At 36.3% G+C, this 19,744-nt stretch overlaps 1 protein-coding gene and 1 non-coding gene across 5 annotated transcripts in view; one reads left to right on the forward strand and one right to left on the reverse strand.

The window, feature by feature from the left end:
* LOC143238008 (adenylate cyclase type 2-like) overlaps positions 1-19,744 on the reverse strand; it is a 186,822-nt gene that overhangs the window by 21,753 nt on the left and 145,325 nt on the right. For all 4 annotated transcript variants that reach the window (XR_013020380.1, XM_076477876.1, XM_076477874.1 and 1 more), the window contains 4 exons: positions 9,246-9,416; positions 4,585-4,669; positions 4,102-4,227; positions 1,095-1,184 (listed from right to left, as the gene is read on the reverse strand). Coding sequence is in view for 3 of the 4 variants with exons in the window: in XM_076477876.1 (XP_076333991.1) it covers positions 1,095-1,184; positions 4,102-4,227; positions 4,585-4,669; positions 9,246-9,416 (472 nt within the window). In the remaining variant the exon portion in view is untranslated. The remainder of the gene's footprint in view (positions 1-1,094; positions 1,185-4,101; positions 4,228-4,584; positions 4,670-9,245; positions 9,417-19,744) is intronic.
* Positions 15,348-15,420, forward strand: TRNAV-CAC (transfer RNA valine (anticodon CAC)). Its single transcript has one exon. It is a non-coding gene; the product is annotated as a tRNA-Val (tRNA).

Below are 19,744 nucleotides of genomic sequence, written 5' to 3' on the forward strand. Positions count from 1 at the left end.
CTGTAATTTCTTGTACAAACCTATCTATAACAGCGGCGCAGTGCCAGCTGTAATTTCTTGTACAAACTTATCTATAACAGGGGCACAGTGCCAGCTGTAATTTCTTGTACAAACCTATCTATAACAGGGGCACAGTGCCAGCTGTAATTTCTTGTACAAACGTATCTATTACAGGGGCACGGTGCCAGCTGTAATTTCTTGAACAACTTATCAATAATAGGGGCACAGTGCCAGCTGTAATTTCTTGTACAAACGTATCTATGACAGGGACACAGTGCTTGCTGTAATTTTTAGTACAAACCTATCTATGACAGCGGCACAGTGCCAGCTGTAATTTCTTGTACACACCTATCTGTAACAGAGGCGCAGTGCCAGCTGTAATTTCTTGTACAAACCTATCTATAACAGGGGCGCAGTGCCAGCTGTAATTTCTTGTACAAACCTATCTATAACGGGTGCACAATGCCAGCTATAATTGTTTGCACAGACCTATCTATAACAAGGGCACAGTGCCAGCTGTAATTTCTTGTACACACCTATCTGTAACAGAGGCGCAGTGCCAGCTGTAATTTCTTGTATAAACCTATCTATAACAGGGGCGCAGTGCCAGCTGTAATTTCTTGTACAAACCTATCTATAACGGGTGCACAATGCCAGCTATAATTGTTTGCACAAACCTATCTATAACAAGGGCACAGTGCCAGCTGTAATTTCTTGTACAAACCTATCTATAACAAGGGCACAATGCCAGCTGTAATTTCTTGTACAAACCTATCTTTAACAGGGGCACAGTGCCAGCTGTAATTTCTTGTACAAACCTATCTATAACAGAGGCGCAGTGCCAGGTGTAATTTCTTGTACAAACCTATCTATAACAGGGGTACAGTGCCAGCTGTAATTTCGTGTACAAACCTATCTATAACAGGGGCACAGTGCCAGCTGTAATTTCTTGTACAAACCTATATATAACAGGGGCACAGTGCCAGCTGTAATTTCTTGTATAAACCTATATATATATATATATATATATTCACAGGTGTTTTTGAAAAAAAAATAGACATTTAAAAAACTTGTAACACTAAGATATGCATTACCTGAAAGAAGTAACAGCCTTGTTCGTTGCGAATGGTCGAGTTAGTGCTGTTCAAATCCAGTTTTTCAGGAGGGTCAGAATTAAAAGTGATCTGAAAAAATAAAGATAACACACTATTTCGAGACAGTGCACATTCGCAGATGTATCATTAGCTAAAGAAATTACCTCACATAATAATTTACTTTTACGTAGCTTATTTAAACAAAAGGCAACTTCGTCACGAAAAGAACCAGTTTTTAGTTGTTTTTGTGTCCAAGATAAATTTTCAGATAGACACAGTGATTTCCTTTGGGAGATCTAGGACTATATGAAGAGCTTATTTTAATGTTTGTACTCACGTTTCATTACATTACGAATATAACTTTTTTTTTTTAACATTACGATAATTCAATTAGTCTGTATTTCTTACATTCTTGTTTAAGAATATATCTTTACCCGGTATAAACATAAGTTTATACAAAACATTTATGTTATTTCCTTAACATAGGAATAAATAATATCTCGTTTTGCACCTATTACATCTTCGTCGTCAAACCAAAATCTTATTTAAATTGGGAAAATAAATTATGTTTCTCAATATAAAACCAGTAACAATAGAATATATTCAAGATAAAGAAGCCATAAAGATCTATGTGCAGTGTGTTGTCTTTAGAGATAAAAAAAAAAGGTTCTTAGCTCTAAGTTGAAAAGGCTCCCTTGTGGCTCAGCGGTAAATCTGTGGGCTTACAATGCTAAAAGTGAGGTTTAGGTACCAGTACTAAGTACAGCACAGTCCCTTGTGTAGCTTTACGTTCAGCAACAAACAAATGTTTAAAAGTGATAAACCTATAAAACTTCGTCACCAGGCTGAAATATGAGGACTTATATTGCAAGATGCACGTCGTCACGAGCGGCTTAAATATAAATAAATTGCACTAATTATAACTCTTTTTAAGCTGGGAATTAATAAGCGAGTGTCTGTTTTGGAGATTGCTTTCTCTTAAAAGATTTACAGAAAGTGACGCCTGTAATATACAATTATGATTTAATGAGGGAGAGATTGATATAAATAAGAACACATTCAAACTACACTCAACTTTCTTTAAAATTGACACCCTGTAACTGACAGATTAGCGTGCTTGTTTTAGGTTGTATATTCTCTCTAGTTTCTTTGTTTGTAATGGACCTGGTTGTTTGTTTGTTGCAATTCCCTCTAAGCTACTCGAGGAATATATGCGTTAGCTGTTCCTAATGTCGTAGAGATAGACTGGAGGGGAAAACGGCTAATTAACACCACCCACCGCCAACTGTTTACCACGGTAAATTAGGATTGACCATCATTTTACAACACTCCTACAGCTTAAAAGGCGAGCGTGTTAGGCGACTGAATTCAAACCCGCGACTCAAGGCTGCGAATTCGAGCATCCCAACCATCGGACTTCGTATTTCGAAGCCATATTTTAGTATTTTAAACCCACAGATTTAAAAATGATCGAAGTTGGGTTTGTAACAGAGTAGGCAATATCTGACTATAAAAAAAGTCGCATTTTTAATAACTTATTAGGAACAATCTCTTCTTCAAGATCTTGAACCACAAGCTTGACCATTCACTAGCTAGCGACCACAACTTTGACCAATCATAGCTAATGACCACATTATTGACCATTCACTAATTAGTAACCTTAATCTTGACCATTCACTATTTAGCGACGACAATCTCGACCGTTCACTGATTGGTGATTACAATCTTGACCATTCACTAGTTAGTGATCACAATCTTGACCATTCACTAGTTAGTGATCACATCCTTGACCATTCGCTATATAATGATGGAAGAGCCTCATTACCGATGTTGACCATTCTATAATCCAAGGTGAAAGGTAACCAATCCTTACCTAAGACTGGATGTTAAAGTCCATTCGTCCTGTTAACTATAGCGTATATTAAAATAAAAAATTGTGGAAAACTATCACGTGCTGTAAAACGACGAAAGTAAAGTGTATAGAGCTAGGCTTAATGGACGAGTTGTCTCATTCCGTCCATGAAAGCTTGGATCGAAAGGCGTCGAGTGGAAAATGTCCTTTTACAGTAACATTACGATGTTTATTTAATTAAAAGTTTCTCCTCACTTTAAGGATATGTTTTCTTTACTTGTTCCTTGACATAATAAATGCATTATTTTTTTCCGCAGAACTTGAAACTTTTTTGTGATATAGTTACAGACAGGAAGTGACGTGTAAAATATAATTGGATTAAGATTCAATTAAGATGAATGAGAAAAATTTATGTAGCAGATAAATCTTTGAAATTACCTGTTCCTGCAGGCTTAAGGATATCGCTGAGTTATTATTTGTTTGTTTTTGAATTTCGAGCAAAGCTACACAAGGGTTATTTGTGTTAGCCGTCACTAATTTAGCAGCGTGAAACTATAGGGAAGGTAGCTAGTCATCACCACCCACCGCCAACCCTTGGGCTACTCTTTTACCAACGAATAGTAGGATTGACAGTCACATTATAACGCCGCCACGGCTGAAAGGGCGAGGATGTTTGGTTCAATGGGGATTCGAACCCACGATCCTCGGATTACGAGTCGAGTGCCTTAACCACCTGGCCATGCCCTATGCAATGACGTTTAAAATATTATTGGATTAAGACTCATAGTTACTGGCAGGAAGTGACGTTTAAAAATACTATTAGGCTTAGATTCTCTAATAAAATGCTTGCAAATCAAAACATTTTCGTGTACCGTGGAAGAAAGAATCACAGTAGAAGAATATATTTTATAGATGAACTAAAATGTATTTTTCCAAAAATCTATAACAAAGCAAACATGAACATAAATTTAAATAAATATTTTTTACATACATTTTGAATGTTTGTTTAATTGGCAATTTATAAGTTTGTTTTTAAGTAAAAGTTTATCATTATTTTGGAAATGGTTTTCTTTAAATATATGTGAACTATTATCAAACTATCGCTTGCATACTTTAGCATTTACCACCAATTTGTAATATAGAAATATCACTTACCATACTCACTACACAAGCTGCCATTATAATAAGAACGCAAAAAAAGAAGATGAATATTCTTAACATTTGATTTTTAGCGACATCTGTTGAGCAGGAAAGAGACCTAGTGGTTGACTGACTTGAATGCTGTAAAAATAAAACTATTTTTAGGCTTAACACTGGATTTTCCACGTTTTAGGCTTAACGACAACTTTACTTTGGTGGAATACATTAATTTACTGTTAAATAAATCGAAAGTATATAGAATGTAAATGACACTCTCACTTTATTTTTTCAGCACAAACATAATATTAAATTTCCGAGACGACAAGAAAAAATACAGATTTACAACAAAGCCTTTTATTGTAGGTTCAGAGACCCAAGTCGTTATAACTACTTTATAGTAAGAGTCTAATTGTATGGTAATTGTATTCAGAAGATATGACAGGTATTACATTAATAACTAGACAGTGAGTAAGCTGCGACAACATAGACAACACTAACCTGATGATGCTGGACAAAAGACGCCACAGCTAAAGCTGCTACAACTACGAATGTAGAGGTCAGTACGGTCACCGTTGTAATATTTCTGACGAAAGAAAACAATAGAATAATGTAATCAATGATTATATAAGACTTTTTTTCACAGGGGGCCAGATTACTTGTGGAATGAGAAGCACGGGCCACATGATCATTATGTTCAATACTCATAAAGTAGAACGAAAGTTCTCTGTAAAATACTTAACACTAAGTTTAGGATGCCACATTAGCCATGTGGGAGTAACATGCAATACACACATATAATAAAAACAAACAGAAATACAACCAACATTTTTATTTAACAAAAGGTTATCAAAGAAGGTGACATTAGCAAAAACAATTGTCACATCACACATAGTGAGTACATATCTGAATTTCACTAAGTCACAAAAAGTTAGTGAGATTTATGAAATTAGCGTTTGGCTTTCAAAATATCTTCAATGTTCGGTTTTGAATTGCTGCATCCAATCATTAGAATTGCTTTCAAATGTTTATCAGTCAACCTTGATCGATGTACCGACTTCACATACTTCATTTTTGAAAATGCTTGTTCACAGACATAAGTTGTTCCAAACACTGATGTCATACCACATGCGAACTGCTTCAGCTTTGGAAAATCATCTTCAGGTATGCAGCTGTAAAATTCAATAAGTTGCCCCTCTCTGTGTTTTGCTTTCAACAAGTCATTTCCTTGCAAATCGATGACCTCCAGCTGAAGTTCCACTGGCACGTCATCAATGACACAATCAAAACGATTCTCAAAAAGGAGAATGTCACTTTCGATTCTGTCGAGATCCGAAAATCTCTCTAAAAATGTTTATTTAAATCACCAATAATCTTTTTCTGAAACTCCAGGTTGACATCTTCTGTGATTCCAGCATGAAACTCATTGAAACACTGAAAATAAGAGAGGTTTCCTCCTTCCAAATGTGCTTCAAACATTGACCGCTTTCTCCGAAATCTTTAATGATTCTATGGAGATCACAGACAAGGTTATTCTTCCCCTGAAGTTTCAAGTTCAATTCATTCATGTGGGATGTGATGTCAACCAAAAAAAATACAACTTTGACAACCAGGTTGGATCCGACAGAAGTGGATCGGCTCTACATTTCTCGATAAGAAATATATCTATTTCTCTTCTCAGCTTATAAAAACGAGACAAAACTTAACCACAGCTGAGCCACCTCACCGCCGTGTGATAAGACAAGTCACAGAAATCCGAATCAATTTCTTCAAGAAACGCTTTGAACTGGCGATGATTAAGTCCATGACCCCAAATGAAGTTCACTGCAGAAATGACTGGTTTCAGTACGTAAGAAATATCTAAGTCTTTTCCACAGAGTGCTTGCTGATGTATGATGCAGTGTATGAACAGAGCACTTGGGAATTGGAGATCTTCCAACTGTTTCCTGATCAGCCCCACCAGACCCTTCTTTACTCCAGCCATGTTTTTTCCTCCATCAACTGTTACACCTCTAAGCTGATTCCACTAAAGGTTATAGTCTTGCAAAGTTTTATGCACTTCCATGAAAATGTCTTCTCCAGTTGTTCTTCCGTGCATGCTGCAAACTGATGCCAACTCTTCCGTGATCTGAAAGTCCAAATTAACTCCACGAATGAACACGAGAAGTTGTGACGTACTCGAGAGATCAGTAGATTCATCCAGTGCCAGAGAATACCATAGGGAGTTTCTAGCTTTTTGGCGTATCTGTAATGTGATGTTCTCTCCAAGTTCTTCTGCTCTCTGTACAACTAAAGTTGCTAAAAGGCTGATACTTTCAAACAAATTGGCTTTTTCAGAACACAGCTCATTTGCTGCTTCCATCATAAACTCTTTGATGAAGTTGCCGTTAGTAAAAGGTTTTCCTCGCTCTGCCGTCCTATGCACTATTTTGTAACTTGTATGAGTGACAGATTCATTTTCAGCAAACTTTCTCGTGAAGAGATTCTTTTGAGATTCAAAAACACGTTTCATGGATTCAAATTTCTCAGAACGGAACTTTCCTGAAAATTTCAAATATGTTGATAGATGTTTTGTTTCATAGTGACGCCGAAGATTGTACTCTTTCAAAACGGCAACACTTTCGGTGCATATCACACAAGTAGCTTTCTGGTTTTGTGTTTCCACAAAGAAGTACTTTTCTCCCCATTCTTCATTGAAAGCACGACACTCAGAGTCCAATTTTCTTCTTTTAAAAGCAGCCATAATGATGGGTGAAAAAAAACAGGATTTGAATATGGAAAACACAGAACGCTGTGAGAAAAGTATTGTACTAGTCCAAGAACGCACAAACAAAATATACTGAAACTTACGTTTGCCACGACACTTACCTAAGAACGAGTTACGAAAAGCGCATAACCAGACTACTAAGAGAAATGAGCTTGCTGAAGCGGTAACCCTAGGCCGCTGAATTTACAAGAAGAGTCGATAGGACGAGGGTTAAGTCTGTACTTGTTTTCGAAATCCTAATGCTTTCATAGATACGTGCCTTGATATGAATAAACGGGCAGCAAGGACGAAAGAAGAATTTTCCTATTGGTTAAAAATGCGCGTGACAGTTTTGTTTCTTTTTATCATAACGTCTTGTGTTTCCCAGCTTAAAGCGACCATCGGTGTGATTTATTTTGTTATGACAGTCGGACATTTCATGAAATGTCCCTTTTTATTTCCAAGCGACTAGCTGCTGGTGGACCGGACAAAATGACCTCGAGGGCCGTATCCGGCCCGCGGGCCATAGTTTGGTGACCCCTGATCTAAGGAACCACAAGCGCCATGAAAGAAAAGTAAAAATTAAACTAAGGCAGCCGTAGTTTTCATGAGTTTGGTTCTAATATGAAATAAATATAACCATGTTAAGTCGAAAAATGACCATTAGTTTCGAAATTTCATTTCGCATGGAGTAAAAAAAAATGTTATTGACGTTTGTTAGTTGTGGTCAGAAGATGTCAAGCTGGTCTGGATTTAGGAGGAATTAAATGAAAACTCTCTCCCGATTGTAAGAAAAGTGTGTGATAGGTGTAAATATGAGTTCCGACGTTGCATTAATTACTTCACGCGCCAGAAGGCAGTTGCAATGGAATGTTCATCGGCACGTGAAACTGGAATCAAAAGCACTGAATTGTAAGCGAGCTTTGTATATGGTTTGTTTGTTTTGTTTAGAATTTCGCGCAAAGCTACTCGAGAGCTATCTGCACTAGCCGTCCCTAAGTTAGCAGTGTAAGACTAGAGGGAAGGCAGCTAGTCCTCACTACCCACCGCCAATTCCTGGACTACTCTTTTACCAACGAATAATGGGATTGATCGTCACATTATAACGCCTCTACGGCTGAAAGGGTGAGCATGTTTGGTGTGATGGGGTTTCGAACCCGCGACCCTTAGATTACAAGTCGTGTGCCTTATCCACCTGGCCATGCCGGGCCTTTTTTATATGGAAAGGTTGGCAAAAACAAATAAAAAAGACGAGTTAGAAAAAGAGTTTTGCCTGAAGGCCTTTCTTGAAATACTGATGTAAAACCATTCCAGACTTCTGGAATACACTGTTGAACCTACGCAGACGTTTACTGAAGAAAACGTGTTTTTGTTTATCACTGCAAATGAAACAGTTCACGCCGAAGTCAGAGGCTATGTATTCATACTGTACGTTCTAAAAGATATTTGATATCAACTAAGTTTTTGTTCTTCTTAAATTTGTGATTTCGATGTATATTTTTATTATAAAATATCTTGTTCCCAGTTTGATATATTTTACTAATATTACTTGCAGTGAAGGATGACTTTCTGTTGATTGCAATGGTTTTTCTTACTTCTCCACCAGGGATAAGTGTACCAGCTTTTGGCATCTAAAGAGTTTGAACAATGTTTCTGTCATACTGAACCGCCACATAAATGTTGCTAGTACTAACTACAGTTCATATAAAGACACTACTGCAACTAGCTTTATTGTGTTACCCACTCGCACTGGTTTTACAGCGAAACTTGGTGACTGGTTTAGTCTTTCTGATTGGACCTTCGAGAAGACTCTCCAGTTTTTTTTTTTTTTAAGACGGTTCAGTTTTATATATCTCGCTAGTACGAAAGATATATTTTAGCGCAGAAGGAATCTGCTCTATCAAACCAACTGAGCAACTGTCAGAATATTAAAAAGGAGATAGATATTCTAGGAGTCGTTCCACCGAAAAAAGAACAAAAACCCAACATTTACTTTTAAGTTTTATTTAGTTTCGGGATCTGGTAGTGTTGTTTTTTAATTAAGTACAAAGCTACACAATGGACTAGTTGAGCTCTGCTCGACATGGGTATTGAATCCCGGATTCTAGTGTTGTAAGTTCGCAGACATACTGCTGTGTCACTGCAGGGGGACAAAGCCTGGTAAGCTGACTACTATATATGTTTCATCTACTTTAAAATAAATTATTAATTTTATAGTTCTAGAACTAATACTTCAGAGAGAACATTAAGCAAATTAACCTTCAACTGACAATGTTTAACATCCACTTAGTGCTTTAAAAAACAATGCAACTAAACCTCACTAAGTTTGAGCATTTAGAAGCATTATTTTATTTTGTAAGGAAGCACATGTGAAAACAAGTCATATCATACAGTCAGAATGGTGAGTAATACTTACATTGGTAACGTGAGCAGGTGAATGAAAGCAATAGAAACAAACAGTACACTTGCACACAGAGTGTACCAGAAGAACTGGGTATTTGGCTGGGCATGGTACTCAGCTTCTAGCCCTCTATCGGTGAAACGGAGTAGAATCGGATTGAAGTCGTCCGAAGTCTTGATGCACTGTCTGAAACACACACACAAAATATTTGTATAAAGATGTTTGTACACGACAACAAGCTGGTTGTGGTAGAAACTTAACGGAAAACTAACAAAAATGTATTTAAATAAGCTCTTCCTAATTTATTATTCTTTCTTATGAGCACGTTAAGATTAACAGTTTCTCACTAATTATGTAATAAGATAATTTTAGAGTGTTTAAGTAATGTATTCTGTGGTTTTATCTATCAAAAATGACATATTAGATGGTTATGTATTCTGTGGTTTTATCTATCAAAAATGACACATAAGATGGTTATGTATTCTGTGGTTTTATCTATCAAAAATGACACATAAAATGGTTATGTATTCTGTAGATTTAAGTACTTAAGGGTGATACATAAAAGTCCCCCATATAAATGTCACAGTATCACAATAAACGTATGTAGATCGTCCCAATTGATAACACAGTTGTTGGCGAAATTTGTAATCATTATGATCTTTTGAAAACGTGACGTTTAAATAAAGATTAGAGGGAGCTAGGGTAGAATATTATTTAAGATCCATTATTATCAAGTTAAGGATATGAGGTCAGAACTTTGTAATTAAAGGAACACATACATATTTTTACCAAGCTACGTTTTCATGTTGCAAAAAAAAACAAACAGGTTTATTGATAAGACTATATTTTATATAAAATACAATAGTCTCTCCCTTTTAACACCCCAGAAATTTAGAAACGAACGTACAATAATTGAAAGGTAACACCCTTCAATTTCTCTGAAAGAATGAAAGTGGGTTTACAATGCTGTGGGGATTTGTTTTTCTTATTAAACTGCTGTGTAGTAAATAAAAAATTTGAGAAATGGTTTCTATATGGAAAACTGTATTGTTAAAGTGAGTAATTTGAATGTTTGTTGCTTAGATACCGAATAACAGTTGACTGTTGTTGTTGCTCTCTGTTACATCAACAATACCAATCAGCATAAAGTAATGCCGTTGTTCCTACAATACTAAAAATAAAACGACATTTTAACACCGAAATGTTATTATTATTTAATTAGACATTCAACGTTTCGCTTCACATTTCTTCAGGAGTGTTCACTGAAACGCAAATCGAAATTTATAGTATGATTGACAATTTTAAAGGACAGGATGGACAATGTTTCAGCTTCTCTACCGAGGACTTTTTCAGGTCACAGTAGGTCAGCCTGCCCTTTTCTCGGTAGTTATTTGGTATTAAGACTAGAATTGCTTGAAGAATTCTAGAAAGCAGTTTCGTATGGACACAAAACCTCAGTTAAAAAGACAAAACATTAGTTACCTTCACAGAATCGAAGGTAGTTTTAACGATCTGACAGTCAGAGCGATTAAAATAGTTCGTCGTCTACAAATTTACCCTTGACCCTGCATGACCAGGTGGTTAAGGCACTTGACTCGTAATCCGATGGTCGTGAATTCGAATCACCGTCGCACCAAACATGCTCGCCCTTTCAGCTGGTCGGGAACTTATAATGTAACGGTCAATCCCACTATCCGTTGGTAAAAGAGTAGCCCAAGTGTTGGCGGTGGGTGGTGATGACTATCTGCCTTCCCTCTAGTCTTACATTGCTAAAGTAGGGACGGCTAGCGTAGACAGTCCTCGTGTAGCTTTGCGCAAAATTCAAAAACAAAATCGTTATCTTGTGATTTAAGTGTTTCATCTTTAAATTTAATACTGATATTTTCTTTCCCACTCTGGACTTTCGTTTTGTCATTGGAGCTGGACGAGTAAAGCAGGTTTTTGTCATGATGTTCCCATGTTCTCCCTCGCATCAGTTAGATCCTACAACTAATCACAAATCTCTATCAGCTCGTTTTGAGTTTTCTAGTCTCTCTCTTAGCAGGTGTCTAAGTGGGGTGTAAGTTGATAGAATTTATCAAATGGTCCTACAACATCACGAGTTGGGCCAAGGGGAATATTTTAATTCCAAACACTCTTGGTCTAAAAACGAAAATAGAAGACGGAGAAGTCATCGGACTTCTTTTAATCGGAGTAAAGTTTCAGGTTTCAACACCAGGGAGGCTTAGAAATTGAAAATTTTCTACTTGGCTGATCCGTGAAATAGAACGTGCAAACAAAAGTCTTCGTGAAAGAAAAAAAAAAAGTTATATTTATTTTCACCCACAAAGACAACAGACACAAGGAAAGCCACAAATGCCCAAACAACTACTCGAACCGGGATTTCTCACTAACTCGTCTTTTATATCTATCATGTTCGAAGTCAGGTTTCTCTGGTTCTGTAATGATAGCAAAATAAAAATAAAAGACCTGATACTCTTTTTCTAACTGGACAATATTTCTTGCTCTCCAAGTGATAACAACATGGTAATCGATCAGTTAAAATCTAGGTTGTTTTTTTTTTTTATTGGTTATACAAATATACTGAAGGGAAACCTAGTAGCAAATTATAAACGAGAGGATGTGAAAGGAGGGGGTCTGAATGTTTATTGGATTGCTTTTTAGACACTGAGTTTCAACGTTAAAATAAGAGGTTCGATTCACCTCGGTGGACTCAGCAGATAACCCGATGTGGCTTTGTCATAAGAAAAACACACACTTATTTAGACAAATAAGATTGAGAGACATAAAATATTTCTAGCACGCCACCTAAGTGATGTTATAGAAACTATTTTATGACAAATATTTCAGTTCTCCGAAAACAGGGAAATAAGGAAAAGGCGAGGACAAAAGAACAACGTGTCACAATTTTCACACCATGGGAAAATTAAAGTTTTTTTAATTTAATATTTTCTTTTAAAATGCAATTAAGAACTTCGAACTAATATTAAGTTTGATGATATGTTTCAGCTTCCTTTGCAATAATAATAATATAATTCACATATAATGTATTTATTATTTATCATGTACCAGAGAGTTCTGCTGCGAATAATTCTTAAAATAACGGTTCCGTGGTAGCGTGTGTGTGTTTGTGATTTTCTTATACCAAAAACACATCAGGCTGTCTGCTAAGCCCACCGAGGAGAATCGAACCTCTGATTTTAGCGTTGTAAATCCGTAGACTTACCGCTGGACTAGCGAAGAGGCCGTGATAGCGTAAAGGCTAAGAACCTCTGCTCTAAGGAAATACGTGGAATGTATTTAGTGTGGGCGTTGCCCCAAGGGCGGATAGTGTTGAACTATACCTTTTCAAACTTCCCCTTGGTCCTTCTTTTACTTGAGCTCACCACAGAAAATATTTCCTCTACGACTAATATCACCGGACAAGAGGCCAGGCGGGCGCACGACATCACCAACCCGATTCCACCCAGTAGAAGACCACACACTCTCACTCAGAAGAGACCATAACACAGTGTGTTACAATAATAATTACAATAATATAACAGTTTACCGTTATGTGTCAGAAACACATCAGTATTTGAGGTTAACAACAGAATTAAAGATCTAAAAAAGTAATAAAACTTTAATTCGTGGTCATTGCGATGGCGGTCTGGAATCTGAAAAATAAGAGTTTACAAAGATGGCGGTCTGAAATCTGAAAAATAAGAGTTTGAAAAGATGGCGTTCTGAAATCTGAAAAATAAGAGTTTGACAATAAGGGTATAACGATTTTTTTATTATTAAAGGAATTTCCAAGATTTATGATTCGCTTTTCAACTCGCTGTAGTTTACTGGCTTTGCAGAGATGAGTCCCTTGAGTGTAAGTACAGAATCTATATGCTGTTCTGATGGCTCTGTTTGACGTTATTTTTCGTTTATTTTGAAATTCAGCACAAAGCTACACAATGGGCTCTGCCAACCCAGGGATGCGAGTCCGCAGACTTACTACTGTGCCACTGAGGGGTCTGTTGGACATATCGTTTGTGATTGTGCTGCCGTATTCATTATTGGTTATGATATATACCTTGGATTGTACGTTGCGTTCTTTGATATAGCCACCATATTGTTTCGAAAATATATAATCTTTGTCATCTTTTCTTTAAGTGTTTCGTAATAGAGGTTGTCTCAAATTAAGCGTTTATAAAACAAAACAAAACAAACTTAACCCTAGGAATGTTATAGAATTTTTAATTTAAGCGTAATTTGGTTTACTTTTTTCGTAAAATATCACTACTTGTGTCTGTTTTTTTTTTTTAATATACGACTACACATCATCTCCATCCACCAGTAGGAAGTCTAGCTTCTAGGCCATTTTCCTGAGGAAAGTGGATTTATCCATTTCTATTCGAGTATTCAAAAGAGCGCTTAAAGAGGACACACCTTCAAAGATCCACGCTGTCCAGAGACTCATGTCTAAGAGTTCCACCAGTGACACAGTGGCATGTCTGCGGATTTGCACCTCTAGAAACCAACTTTCGATATCCATGGTGAACTGACAGCCCTTTGTGTAGCTTTGTGTTTAAGAATAGCCAACACGTCTGAGAGGACAGAAAGAACTACCTTATTCATGAAGATAGAAATCACTTTCTCATCGGGTAACAGAAACAATTCTCTACCATGGTTGTTTATCAAATTACATTCACTTCAAGATGGAGAAACCGTGCCGGAAGGGAGTTTTACCAGACCAACATCCTGTCGTCAAACCAGTAAACATTTGCCGAAACTTCTCACTAGAGTCAAGCCAAACTCTGTGTAAAGACTAGAAGAAGAAAACATTCCTTTAACATTCATAGTGAGCCATCCCTCTCACCAACATCCGACCGATGAACCTATGCAATAACCATCAAGAGGACACATGCAACTATTATCTAAAAAACATGGATTCCACAGTACGCCGAAGAAAGACACATGAGCTCCAAAATGATACCGAAATTTAGAATATTCCTGATGATTTACCTCCTAAGACATTTACCAGAAGGTAGATCTTCTAAATGATATTACCATATGAAGAATACTTCAAAACTGTCCACCAGTCTTGACAACATACCGTCTCGATACACAACTTACTCTATTTATTACAAGTTTATGTCTCTCTACTTTAGGTTCTAACTTTGAGCACTGATCAGGTTGAATTTTACCAGTGATAATCCCATTTCCTTTCCACTATAGTAAATCCTTGGGTCTTGGATCTCTTAACCTCTTTCCGTTTTGTCAGATCCTGTACTATATTAGTTTATCTTATATTTGTGTGTAATCCGTTTTTATATTATTATTTTTTCGTTTGAAGCGTTTTGAATTTCGCGCAAAGCTACACGAGAGCCATCTGCGATAGCCATCCATAATTTAGCAGTGTACGACTAGGGGTAAGGCAGCTAGTCATCACCACTCAGTGCCAACTCTTGGGCTACTCTCTTACCAACGAATAGTGGGATTAATCGTGACATTATAACGCATGAGAGGGCGACCATGTTTGGTGTGACGGGAAATCGAAACCGGGACCCTCGAATTAGGAGTCCGGTGCCTTAACCACCTGACCATGCCTGGCCTTATACTTTCTTGTTACATTTTATCTATACATATCAATGTATATACATATATATATCTCCACTTCATTTCTTTTGTTTATTCAGTTTAATTTCTTCAAATGGATTGGAGTTTCGTTGCTGATAAGACGGTCATGTTTTTGAAGCACAAAGCGGCAACTTTGGGTTTTCTGCTTTATTGACATATCTGTGTTTTTCATTTCTTCTTCACCAATAAAGTAATCTCATGTCATCATTTTAGTCACGAATGGAATAAAAAAAAAATTGTTATTAGAATCTTACAAAAAGTATTGCGGATAAACAAGCAAATCTAAGTGTTTAGAAAACTGAAGTGTACAAGCCGAAACTTTGTTGTTTTTCATACTATAGGCAGTTGCAGCCCATTGGAGTTATAACGGCTGTTGCTATTAATAAATAACATGTTATTTTGAAACCAAACAAATATGTAAAACTGATTATTGTATTATACAAAAAATAGAAAATACATGAGACATAAGAGAAGACAAAAAAAATGACTTAAAATAATTATATCAATGTTTCCGTAGTGTAGTGGTTATCACGTGCGCCTCACACGCGCAAGGTCCCCGGTTCAATCCCGGGCGGAAACACGTTTTTCACTTTCTCCAAAATTTCGTGTCAATGGGTAAAAGATTCTCGTGTAAATCTTCATTTTATATTTTATCAGGTAAAAAACAATTATTATTAAATGAATTATTTACACTTGCTTATAATTTCGAACTATTCACATTAGCTGGAAACCTTGTAAAAAAACGACACCTCTTTCTCTGAATATTACTGGCACGTTAAGTTAATAATGTTTTATCTGTTTTGATAGTAAAAATCTGTTAAGTTGTACAACAGTTAGTTTAATTTATACTTAAAGTATTCTTACGAAGCCACTGAAGATCTATTCAAATAAATATTATCGATCCCGAACTAGAGGAAAAAGGAGCACCATCTATTAGTCATTTTTATAAATATTAACAACGTACCATAGAAAATGTTGATACTAAAACAAAAAGAAACAGTTTTAATTAAAAAGGTCACGTACGAAACTTTGGCAAAGTAACTACCTCTCAGAGAAAAGTATGTTTTATGATAACACAATAACATATCAATTTTTTAGGATAATATAAAAAATCAAATAATTGCATTATTAAATATATTTTTACAATCATGCACACTTTTCGAATAGAACATATGTACATATTTTTCCTGTCCGAATCAACTGAGCTATCGATATTATGTAAATTTTATTCCTGCCCTCTTAGAAAACGTAGCATATAGAATAATTTTTAGTTTCCAGTATATTAATTTGAAAAGTGTGCAGTTCGTTAAAGGAAGGACAAAAGTTAACGAATTAGAAGCAATTAAAGGTTCTCCAGACGTTGACAACATGAAAAGTGTTTCTTTGTAGTTCTGTTAAAATGAAACGAAATACCATCTAAGGAAATAACATTCACGTTCTTAGACCCTCATCGTGTAAATCTTTATACACTTCTTGTCCATTAAAAAGTTTATCAAATAACACACACTGAAGAAGGCGAGTTTTCACAGAATATTATGAAAAGTTAACTTTATTAAACAACGTTATCACGCAAGTTAGCTTATTATAACAGAAAATTTTTTAGAAATTAGATTTAGATAAGTTTTGAAACTATATGAAATTCAAGATATTAGTATCTAAATTAATATGAATTGACGAAACATATGAAAGAGAGATGGTGTGTATTATTAACGATACTGTTGCAGACGATCTCAGACAGGGTAAACACAACCCAGCAGATACTGGTAGTACAATGTGTAGATTAAAACACAACACAGCAGATACTGGTAGAACGATGTAAAGACTAAAACACAACACAGTAGATACTGGTAGAACGATGTAAAGACTAAAACACAACACAGCAGATACTGGTAGAACAATGTAAAGACTAAAACACAACACAGCAGATACTGGTAGAACGATGTAAAGACTAAAACACAACACAGCAGATACTGGTAGAACGATGTAAAGACTAAAACACAACACAGCAGATACTGGTAGAACAATGTAAAGACTAAAACAAACACAGCAGATACTGGTAGAACGATGTAAAGACTAAAACACAACACAGCAGATACTGGTGGGAACAATGTAAAGACTAAAACACAACACAGCAGATACTGGTGGTAGAACGATGTAAAGACTAAAACACAACACAGCAGATACTGGTAGAACAATGTAAAGACTAAAACACAACACAGCAGATACTGGTAGAACGATGTAAAGACTAAAACACAACACAGCAGATACTGGTAGAACAATGTAAAGACTAAAACACAACACAGCAGATACTGGTAGAACGATGTAAAGACTAAAACACAACACAGCAGATACTGGTGTAGAACGATGTAAAGACTAAAACACAACACAGCAGATACTGGTGGTAGAACAATGTAAAGACTAAAACACAACACAGCAGATACTGGTGGAACAATGTAAAGACTAAAACACAACACAGCAGATACTGGTAGAACGATGTAAAGACTAAAACACAACACAGCAGATACTGGTGGGAACAATGTAAAGACTAAAACACAACACAGCAGATACTGGTAGAACGATGTAAAGACTAAAACACAACACAGCAGATACTGGTAGAACGATGTAAAGACTAAAACACAACACAGCAGATACTGGTAGAACAATGTAAAGACTAAAACACAACACAGTAGATACTGGTAGAACGATGTAAAGACTAAAATACAACACAGTAGATACTGGTAGAACGATGTAAAGACTAAAACACAACACAGCAGATACTGGTAGAACAATGTAAAGACTAAAACACAACACAGGAGATACTGGTAGAACGATGTAAAGACTAAAACACAACACAGCAGATACTGGTAGAACGATGTAAAGACTAAAACACAACACAGCAGATACTGGTAGAACAATGTGAAGATTAAAACACAACACAGCAGATACTGGTAGAACGATATAAAGACTAAAACACAACACAGTAGATACTGGTAGAACGATGTAAAGACTAAAACACAACACAGTAGATACTGGTAGAACGATGTAAAGACTAGAACACAACACAGCAGATACTGGTAGGACAATGTAAAGACTAAAACACAACACAGTAGATACTGGTAGAACGATGTAAAGACTAAAACACAACACAGCAGATACTGGTAGAACAAGGTAAAGACTAAAACACAACACAGTAGATACTGGTAGAACGATGTAAAGACTAAAACACAACACAGCAGATACTGGTAGAACGATGTAAAGACTAAAACACAACACAGCAGATACTGGTAGAACGATGTAAAGACTAAAACACAACACAGCAGATACTGGTAGAACAATGTGAAGACTAAAACACAACACAGCAGATACTGGTAGAACGATATAAAGACTAAAACACAACACAGTAGATACTGGTAGAACGATGTAAAGACTAAAACACAACACAGTAAATACTGGTAGAACGATGTAAAGACTAAAACACAACACAGTAGATACTGGTAGAACGATGTAAAGACTAAAACACAACACAGCAGATACTGGTAGAACAATGTAAAGACTAAAACACAACACAGTACATACTGGTAGAACGATGTAAAGACTAAAACACAACACAGTAGATACTGGTAGAACGATGTAAAGACTAAAACACAACACAGCAGATACTGGTAGAACAATGTAAAGACTAAAACACAACACAGCAGATACTGGTAGAACGATGTAAAGACTAAAACACAACACAGCAGATACTGGTAGAACGATGTAAAGACTAAAACACAACACAGCAGATACTGGTGGGAACGATGTAAAGACTAAAACACAACACAGCAGATACTGGTGGGAACAATGTAAAGACTAAAACACAACACAGCAGATACTGGTAGAACGATGTAAAGACTAAAACACAACACAACAGATACTGGTGGAACAATGTAAAGACTAAAACACAACACAGCAGATACTGATGGGAACGATGTAAAGACTAAAACACAACACAGCAGATACTGGTAGAACGATGTAAAGACTAAAACACAACACAGCAGATACTGGTAGAACGATGTAAAGACTAAAACACAACACAGCAGATACTGGTAGAACGATGTAAAGACTAAAACACCACACAGCAGATACTGGTAGAACGATGTAAAGACTAAAACACAACACAGCAGATACTGGTAGAACAATGTGAAGACTAAAACACCACACAGCAGATACTGGTAGAACAATGTAAAGACTAAAACACAACACAGCAGACACTGGTAGAACAATGTAAAGACTAAAACACAACACAGTAGATACTGGTAGAACTATGTAAAGACTAAAACACAACACAGCAGATACTGGTAGAACTATGTAAAGACTAAAACACAACACAGCAGATACTGGTAGAACGATGTAAAGACTAAAACACAACACAGCAGATACTGGTAGAACAATGTGAAGATTAAAACACAACACAGCAGATACTGGTGGGAACGATGTAAAGACTAAAACACAACACAGCAGATACTGGTAGAACGATGTAAAGACTAAAACACAACACAGCAGATACTGGTGGGAACGATGTAAAGACTAAAACACAACACAGCAGATACTGGTAGAACAATGTAAAGACTAAAACACAACACAGCAGATACTGGTAGAACAATGTAAAGACTAAAACACAACACAGTAGATACTGGTAGAACTATGTAAAGACTAAAACACAACACAGCAAATACTGGTAGAACGATGTAAAGACTAAAACACAACACAGCAGATACTGGTAGAACAATGTGAAGATTAAAACACAACACAGCAGATACTGGTAGAACGATGTAAAGACTAAAGCACAACACAGCAGATACTGGTAGAACGATGTAAAGACTAAAACACAACACAGTAGATACTGGTAGAACGATGTAAAGACT

The sequence above is a fragment of the Tachypleus tridentatus genome, chromosome 13 (assembly GCF_004210375.1).
Source record: "Tachypleus tridentatus isolate NWPU-2018 chromosome 13, ASM421037v1, whole genome shotgun sequence".
NCBI classification, from domain to species: domain Eukaryota; kingdom Metazoa; phylum Arthropoda; class Merostomata; order Xiphosura; family Limulidae; genus Tachypleus; species Tachypleus tridentatus.